This window comes from Henckelia pumila, chromosome 3 (assembly GCF_033568475.1).
Source record: "Henckelia pumila isolate YLH828 chromosome 3, ASM3356847v2, whole genome shotgun sequence".
Lineage (NCBI taxonomy): Eukaryota > Viridiplantae > Streptophyta > Magnoliopsida > Lamiales > Gesneriaceae > Henckelia > Henckelia pumila.
The window spans coordinates 52,894,836-52,904,062 of NC_133122.1; the positions used below are offsets into that span (position 1 = coordinate 52,894,836).

Consider the following 9,227-nt stretch of genomic DNA (forward strand, 5'->3'; position numbering starts at 1 on the left):
ATTTATAGGAGTTCATCCCAATAATTGCACGGTATGGGTTTCTGACAAGATTAAATATGACAAGACGTTTCCCACAATTTCTGGATAAAGCACATACCTATTTATTAGTTTTCTGGCAATCCCTGATGATGCCCATGCTGTGGGACCCGTGTTTTGATTTGGTCCGGAAAGGGTCCTCTAGCCTGGATGACGGGGTGCTCAAGGCCAGGGTGCTGGACGCCAGGATGCTGGATGCCAGGGTGCTGGACGCCAGGGTGCTGGATGCCAGGGTGCTGGGAGCCAGGGTGCTGGGATGCCAGGGTGCTGGGACGACGGGGTGCTCGGGGACAGGGTGCTCCGGAGGGTTCGAAGGACACCTCTTGGCAAGGGAAGGGACCTCTTGGCAAGGGAAGAGACCTCTTGGCAAGGCAAGACTCCTCTGGCAAGGGAAAGGAAGACACATTTTCCCTGTTTCGCTGATCTTCTCTTGCCACCAACTTGGAAACCATCTCGCATCCGGGCTATCGACAATCACTTGGGTTTGGTGATAACCCGGGATATTTCACCGGGGCATCACCACTCATCCTAAAGATAGTCGGGCTAGGACCTGCTCCGCTGTCCCGAAAAGCTAATACCATCTTCCCGGGTCCTATCCACCCGGGGTATCGTCATCTCGGGTCCTATTTACCCGGGATATCTTAATGTGATATCACCACACTTCCTAAAGGTAGTCGGGCTAGGACCTGCTCCGCTGTCCCGAAAAAACTAGTCTCTAAACTCGAGTGACATGCTATAGCCTCCATCCTGAACTCTCAAGTAAATGCCCGGGCCTCACCTCCGGGACTTACAAGAGAGGTGCCAGTGCGTAGACTGCCCTGGGCTTTCAAATAGATGTCAGGGTGCTGCCCTGGACTTTTGAGTAGGTTCCATGGGGCTATCATGGACTTTGAGTACCAGGGTGGTAGATCGCCTGGGTTTAAGTACCATGGAGTTGCCATGGGCTTTGAGTAGGTGCCATGAGACTGCCATGGACTTTGAGTACCAGGGTGGTAGATCGCTTGGGTTTAAGTGCCATGGAGTTGCCATGGGCTTTGAGTACCAGGGTGGTAGATCGTCTGAGTTTAAGTACCATGGAGTTGCCATGGGCTTTGAGTACCAGGGTGGTAGATCGCCTGAGTTTAAGTGCCATGGGGCTGCCATGGGCTTTGAGTAGGTGCCATGGGGCTGCCATGGACTTTGAGTACCAGGGTGGTAGATCGCCTAGGTTTAAGTGCCATGGAGTTGCCATGGGCTTTGAGTACCAGGGTGGTAGATCGCCTGAGTTTAAGTGTCATGGAGTTGCCATGGGCTTTGAGTACCAGAGTGGTAGATCGTCTGGGTTTAAGTGTCATGGGGCTACCATGGGCTTTGAGTAGGTTCCATGGGGCTGCCATGGACTTTGAGTACCAGGGTGGTAGATCACCTGGGTTTAAGTGCCATGGAGTTGCCATGGGCTTTGAGTACCAGGGTGGTAGATCGCCTGGGTTTAAGTGCCATGGAGTTGCCATGGGCTTTGAGTACCAGGGTGGTAGATCGTCTGGGTTTAAGTGTCATGGGGCTGCCATGGGCTTTGAGTAACAGGGTGGTGGATCACCTAGATTTTTTGGTGCCAGGGTGGTAGATCACCTGGACTTACATGGCTCGTGAATTACCACGGGCCTTTGAGCACCAGGATGGTGGATCACCTGGGTTTTTTGGTGCCAGGGTGGCAGATCACCTGGACTTACATGGCTCGTGAATTACCACGGGCCTTTGAGCACTAGGGTGGTGGATCACCTGGGTTTTTTGGTGCCAGGATGGCAGATCACCTGGACTTACATGACTCGTGAATTACCACGGGCCTTTGAGTACCAGGGTGGTAGATCACCTGGATTTAATGGTGAATATATCAAAGGTCTTACTGCTAGATTGAAAGCCTGATATGTAAAAATATTCAATCCAAAATACAAAGGAATAGAAATCCGATATAACACTTATAAATTTAAATGCATAACAGCAAAATGAGAAATTTTTAGTAAAATATCCCAATTCCAAGCGTATAAAATCCCGAGTCTATGGAATATATTCCAACATGATTTGCTCTTATGCCATTGTATAATGGCAAGAAAAATCCAAAGTCAAAATATTCAATTTTAGCCATAGCTCCTAAAAGTCTTATGCAAATTCATTTCACATATCAAAATCCCTGTACGCATGGCAATGAATCTCCAAGGATTCGTGTACTTTACATCCGCTGACATTTAATTGATTTGCAAAATTGAATATGAGAAGCTATCTTCGTTAGTGGGCATTTTTCAAATCATGTAAACAAAACCATATTGAATAAAATATTACTTGACCCATTACGTGAGCCTTATTTCCCAATCTAACCAACATATCGGCTCGTTCGATGCTGGGTGTACAGGTAGTGCCGTGATCCATTAGTTGGCTGACACGTGGAAATGGGCCATGTTATTTATTTTGTGAATGTAATTCTATTTTTCAAACCCATCCCTAACCCATCCCCCAACCAAGGTAAACAAATCCCGTAAATAATTATCATTTCCCATTTCTCATATCTCATTTCCGAGTCATTCTTGGTGGAGCTATCGCCCAGATCTCAGAACTCGGCCACCGTCTACGAGTTCCAGTCTTCATTTTCGCCCCAGACTCCGGCTCCCATGGAGTTGAAGGTCAAGATTCACTACACCGAGGCCTTCATTGAAACATCGTGAACTCCGACTCCCTTCTTCTCAGACCCCGGTGCTGCCTTCCGCGCCCCCGTTAAAGCTCCATTTTTTATTGAAGGTATTACTGAAATGTTAGCTAAAAAAATGTTTATTTTGTTTATTTGAATTTTTTGGGAGTTTCGAGATTTGGGTGTTTTTTTTTTTTTAAAAAAAAAAAAAAAAAAAAAGAAATTTGCGTGTCTTCATCATTTTTGTTTCGAGATTTTCTTGGAATAGAGTTTTGTGGTGGGCAAAGTGCAAAGTCTATGCATTTGGTTCATTAATTTTTATCATCAGGAACATATATTTGCCGTGTAGTTAATTTTATTTACCTTTTCTGAGATATGTAAGCAAGCACTGAACAATTGTGGGACGAAGTTTTACTATATGCTAAAATTAGATTATTGAAGCCGTGGGTACAATTACACTGGGGAATTGGTGCAGCCGGCTACGAGCTTCATAAGCCATAAAAGTATTGATCATTCCGTCTCAATTTGCTTGGTGTAATGATTTTGTAAATCAAGTTTGAGGAAAAGTAGGAACCATGATGCATTTCATTAAATATTCAGTAAATATGTTTACATGCTATACTTGTGTAATTTGTTTGTTTATATTTAAGAGTTAATGGGGATGTGTATTGGTTAGATTTAGCATTGATGTGAAGTCGTTTTTATTGATTGTTATGTCTTAATTTGCTTGGTACTATGATTTAGTAAATCAAGTTTGGGAGAAAGTGAAAACCATGAAGCATTTAATTAAATATCCAGTAAATGTGTATGTGTATGTGTATATGCAATAATTGTGCAATTTGGTTGTTTATTTTTAGGAATTAATGGGGTTGTGTACTGTTAGATTTAGCTACTAATGTGAAGAGCTTCTCTTGTGTAATATTTAGGGAATATGGATGTGAGGTATCCTCAAACTCCGTGGTGTAAGTGCAACGTTAAGGCTGATATTAGGGTTGTCCAAACTGAGAAACCATCCAAAGGACGACTGTATTATTGTTGTTCTTTTCAGAAATGTGGGTATTTCCGTTGGTGTGTCCCGGAAAGTGTACGTGGTGTTGAGGTGTCATCTGAGATGGGAAGTGGGCAGCCATCGGCTTCAATGCCATGTCCAACAACCGAAAGATCGGGCAGTGGGCAGACATCGGCTTCAATGCCATGTCCAACAACGGAAAGTTCGGGCAGTGGGCAGCCATCGGCTTCGATTCCAAGCCCAACTACCGAGAACTTGAATGTCAGTGGCAATGAAGACGTGATATTGGAATTCAAGCTTCTAAAGGTTCGATCTAACCACCAATGTAGCTGCAGGCGTTGATGAAGTTATGTAAGAGTCCTTAGGGTTCTTTTTGTTAGGTTCATGTAATTTGGGGATTATGCAATTTGGGTTATTTGATGATGTTCTGTAATTTGTGGCTTTATGCCATATTGTTAAGAAGTTTAATGAACTATGAAGTTATGTTGAATGTATTTTTCTGTAATTCGATGTTAATGTTCTAAGTTTTAATGTTAATGAATTGGTTGTTAATGAAGTGATGTTGGCAATTTTGTCTTTTGAAAATGTTTAGTGATGATAACTTCATAATTGGTTGCTATTTCCTCGCGCGCGCCCGCCTTCATTAATGTAGGGAAAAAGCATTTGATGAATATATAGAGAAACATCTGTTGCTGCTATGTGAAACTCTGAAACATCACGTTCTTGCGCCTACTATAATAGATTTGCATCAAGTGATGTTTTTACCCATTGAGATTAACATCCATTTTTCATTTTGTTTTCTACCTTGCGTAAGAATCAGCACAATGTATAGAGACAGAGTTGACCATATTTTTATAATTAAAGGATTAAAGGCGTCATGGCAGCACGTTTAACAAAACCTTAACGTGAATTGTTTATAACATAACTACAAATTGTATCAAAGACCGTCATTCAATTGCAAATGCATTGGCATATCCAAGAAAGCTTGCATCACTTACAATAACACACAAAAACCAGTACCAAAAGCATCAACCACAAAAACACAAAAAAAAAAAAAAATCGTGCAGCAGCATATCCACAAAAGCTAGATACAACAGCATCGTATCCACTAGTAGTTTAATCTCCAAACAGCATCAGCTTCTTCTACGTCAACTCTTCAAGTGATGGTGTGTTGTTATCTTCCATTTTTTGCACCATGCCATAATACAAAAATAAAAGCATAAGAACAAAACCATCAGCAACAAACCAATATTTAGTAATGTAATGTCTATGTAATAGTTTGAATTAATATACACAACTATAACTAATAAACAGGGAAAATATGAGTCAAAACCTGCAATAATATGAGTCAAAACCTGCAATTTATCGATGTTTTTTTGCACCATGCCATCAGTTTCCATGATTATTTCCCTACAAAATGTAGAAAAATTTAAGGACAAAACATATTTTTAAAATTTTTAATGTTATTTGATAAAATTGCTTACTTGTGACGAATGAGGACCCCCAAAATGATATGGAAAAAAATTCATCTGACCACTTGGATATAAATTTGGGTTTACCTGCAGTTAAAATACAATTGTAGTAGGTCTGAAAAAAAAATGAAATTATTTGCTCCAAAAAATAAAACTATGCAGTATATATATCATGAATATTACCATTCCATGGGAATATTGAGACAAATGTTGAGTGTATCCAAATGGAAATTGAATTTGAGATGAAACGAGAGGATATTGTGATATTGTCAAATTCGAGTTTTGTGACGAAATGTTGTTCATTTCTTCTGTATTGGTTGCATCTTGTGAATTTTTCCCCTTTCTTTTCGATCCTTTTGAACCTAACAAAACCAATAAAATTACAAAAGTCGTGTTAGATTAACCGTATTACAAATATATGAATAATTTTCAAAACTTACATGAAATTTCAGCTTTTCCCTTTCCTTTTCCCTTTTTGCTCTTCTTCTCCCAGTGTCGTGTGATATTGGCATTTGTAACTCCTTTTGCTTTGGCAGTAAGTGGGTCACGTATCGGTTCTTCATTTACGTGACCATCATTTTGAATATCCTCACATGGTATCTCATCGTCTAAATTCAATGTCTGGACGAGGTCGGTGATTTCATCTTTCGCAGTGTCAACCAATCTAAATAATCTTGTTCTTGCATCATCATGAGATTTGCTCAGTTGAGTTAGATCATAAACTGATCTCATTATTTGGTTGACAAAAACCAATTCAGATACGTGACCACCAATACCAGAACCACTATCTTCAAAAACAGATTTCTCTCTATTTCTCACATTCTTCGTCCATCTTTTCAAAATATAACGGTTGGGCAAAACAGTTACATCCATATAGTTAAACACCATCAAAACATGCTTACACAAAATTCCCATTGTCTCAAACTTATGACAAGTGCACTTTATTTCTTTAGTCAGCTTATTGAACAACACACACCTCACCCTAGAGTGTTCATCATGAGATTTTACCTTTACCTCAATCCAATTCCAATCATTAGCATAACAAGATGATGTCTCAACATTTTTGCAATTCAACGAATTAACCAATTCCATTTCAAATAACTGATATATGGAAATCGTATACACATCGGCAGCATGAATCAACAATGGATGATTTTTCAAAATCTGTCCTGGCTTACCATGACGACATCGGGTATCCTCGGCCTTCTCTTTCTCTCGCCATTTATTTTGAATCTTTGTATAATTCATCACAAATTCATACAAAGAAATCGTTTTGTTACCTGCTTTTTTCAACGCTCTATTTGTGGCCTCGCTCCTCGAAGTAGCCAAAAGTCCAGCACTAAATTTTTCATTACTAAAAGCAGTGGCCCATTTGCTCCTAAGTTTATACATCCCATTCAACCATTTATGACTATCCAAATTATATATACAAATCATTTTTCTCCATGTCACCTCAAATTCATCCTCAGATTCACAATAATTCATGCACTTATACCACAAGTTTTTAAATGCTGAATTGCCATTTAAACTACCAAAGTGAGAAGGAGCATTTTGATTTATATGCCATTGACATAAACGATGATGTGATTGAGGAAAAACTGTTTCAATGGCATTCATCATGGCTTGACATTGATCTGAAAATATAGTCTGAGGTTGTTTCCCATTCATAGAATCAAGAAATGTAGTAAACAACCATTCAAAAGAACTTTCCGTTTCATCTGACAAAAATGCCAAGCCAAACATCACATTCTTCAAATGGTGATTGATACCAACAAAAGGAGCACATATCAAATTATACTTATTTGTTCGGTACGTTGTATCAATCGACAAGATATCACCGAAACATTCATAATCAACTGCACATCTATAATCCCTGAAGAAAAAGTTCATCACTCTATCATCATCATCCAATTGCATATTCCAATAAAAATAATTCTCATTGTTCGTCTTATTCGTAAAGTATTGAATAAGTGTAGTGGCATCTCCATTCTCAACTTTGGTGTGTTTTTTCAACCGACTCATGTGATCATATGCATCCTTCCTAATAAAACCTAAGTTTTCAGGACCACATGCTTCATTTTCCATAAAAGAGACAGCACTAGAGACAGGAATTCCAGCATTCACCATGGCTTCTAGAGTAGACTTTTTTGCATGTGAAATATTTCGTGCTGATCTTAACAAGTAAGATTGATCATGTGCAAACATCTCATGATTATGCTCCTCCACAAATCTACTTACCCTCCATTCACCCTCTTTTTCCCTAGTAATTTTCAATTTGGCCTTACAATTAGTTCTAGTGATCGGTTTCTGATAAACTGCAATCTTTTTACTAGATCTTTTTTCATCTTTCGAACCTTCACATGAACAATTAAATTCCTTTGACTGAAGTTCATTTGTATGTGAAAAACATCGTTGATCACCCTTTCTCACACTAAATCCCTTCGCATGTGCGTATTGACAATACAACAAATAAGCATCTTCCACACTCTTCACAATCCGACCCACTTTTAATTTACTCTCTAAAACATCGGTAATAGAGTTTTCAATTTGTACCTCATTCTCTTGCACGGAAAAATCAGGAACTTCACCTTGCATATTTGGAATATCCCCAATTTCGACTTCTTCACTGTAGTCTCCCTCCAGAACTTCTAGTGAGTTATCATCTTCCATTTTCAAACAAGAATTGCAACTGAAATGAAACAAATAATTTAACCATTGTCATTTTGTATAGCCACAAAAATTAAACAAAAAAATGTAATCAAATAATTTCACTGTTAATTTAAAAGATACGACATTCTTACAGGCCAAATGCTTCGAAGATATTAAAAAATCGAACCTGTCCATATACATAATATATTGAAACTTTGTTCTCAACATGTACATAAAAAAATTATTAGATTCATGATTGTGAAACAAAGAGATTAATTGCTTCAGTATTCACAGCAATATAAGTAATCAATAGGCTCATGTTCGCACACATAAGCAAAACCAAACATCAATTAAAAAATTGTTGATATCATAAGAAATTCAAATATCCATGTTCGCACAGATAAGCAAAGTTTAACAAATCTAAGCCATGCTTCGAGAATTATACAATCCTAGTCTTTTACTCCAAGACCCAAACACACATCATCCCGTTCGAGTTTGATACCAAGAATTTCACAGTCTAGATAAAACACAAAACTCATGTATTATACATGTCTAAGAAAAGTTTAACAAATCTTGGAGATAAGGATGAGCTGACTTAATAAGAATCAATTAATCAATTCTAAGATAAATGTCACTGGACATCAATCCAAATTCCAACACCTAACCGATTTCACTTGTTCCCTGAAAATTTAAGCATTACAACGTATATAACTCTAGGGGCATAGAAAAGAAAAACCCAATAACCTATATTAATATTAGTCAAAACATTAATTTTTTCAAAGACTTGCCTTGATCTAGAACAGCAGCATGTACTGTGGGAGCAGCGGCGTGCCGACGTGCGTCGGCGTGGCGGGGGGCGGTCGTTCGTCGGTGTGGTGGCCGTGGGGCGAAGCTATGTGACGAGTGAAAAGTGTAGGGGGCCAAAGATATATAGTGCAATGTCGGACTCAGGGCGGCAGCGATGGGAGACAGTGTCGGACTCAGGGCGGCAGCGGCGGAGCGTCAAACTCAGGGCAACAGCGGCGGCGTAAGATGGTGTCGGAGACGAGAGATCTGGGCTATGGGGAGAGAAGAAAAAAAAAGCGGCCAAAATTTGAATTGTGTGAAATATTGGTTCCCTTTTCACGCGTAATGTTTAACCATGGTTCATGTACAGTCAAGTTTTTATTAAAAAACAAAACAAAACCCACTTGCCACGTGTCAAATATTGAGTGGTTCACGGCACTACCTTTAGTGGTAGCATCGAACCAACCCCAACATATCCCCTCACATAATCACTAGTTCCAGTAGGAATAATTAATACACCATTCCAACACAAGTACCCACCATCACATGAAACGTGTTTAAATTAGCAAACTCAGATTCATGTTTTTTTCACGTAATATTTGAATAAATTTATATG

The 9,227-nt window shown here is 39.2% G+C and overlaps 1 protein-coding gene across 1 annotated transcript; it reads right to left on the minus strand.

The window, feature by feature from the left end:
• Positions 1-5,093: 5,093 nt before the first annotated feature.
• LOC140888731 (protein FAR1-RELATED SEQUENCE 5-like) lies at positions 5,094-7,846 on the minus strand. Its single transcript, XM_073296430.1, has 4 exons — positions 5,617-7,846; positions 5,360-5,538; positions 5,189-5,263; positions 5,094-5,114 (listed from the first exon to the last, which is right to left on the minus strand). Exons 1-4 carry the CDS (start codon positions 7,844-7,846, stop codon positions 5,094-5,096), a joined length of 2,505 nt encoding a protein of 834 aa, XP_073152531.1.
• Positions 7,847-9,227: the final 1,381 nt, after the last annotated feature.

Excerpts from the sequence above, each read along its gene's own strand:
- LOC140888731 (XM_073296430.1), bottom strand. The coding sequence starts at position 7,846 with ATGGAAGATGATAACTCACTAGAAGTTCTGGAGGGAGACTACAGTGAA. Across the intron at positions 5,539-5,616 it reads GGGAAAAGCTGAAATTTCAT|GTTCAAAAGGATCGAAAAGA; the intron begins GTAAGTTTTGAA and ends TGGTTTTGTTAG. Across the intron at positions 5,115-5,188 it reads GGGGTCCTCATTCGTCACAA|GGAAATAATCATGGAAACTG; the intron begins GTAAGCAATTTT and ends TACATTTTGTAG.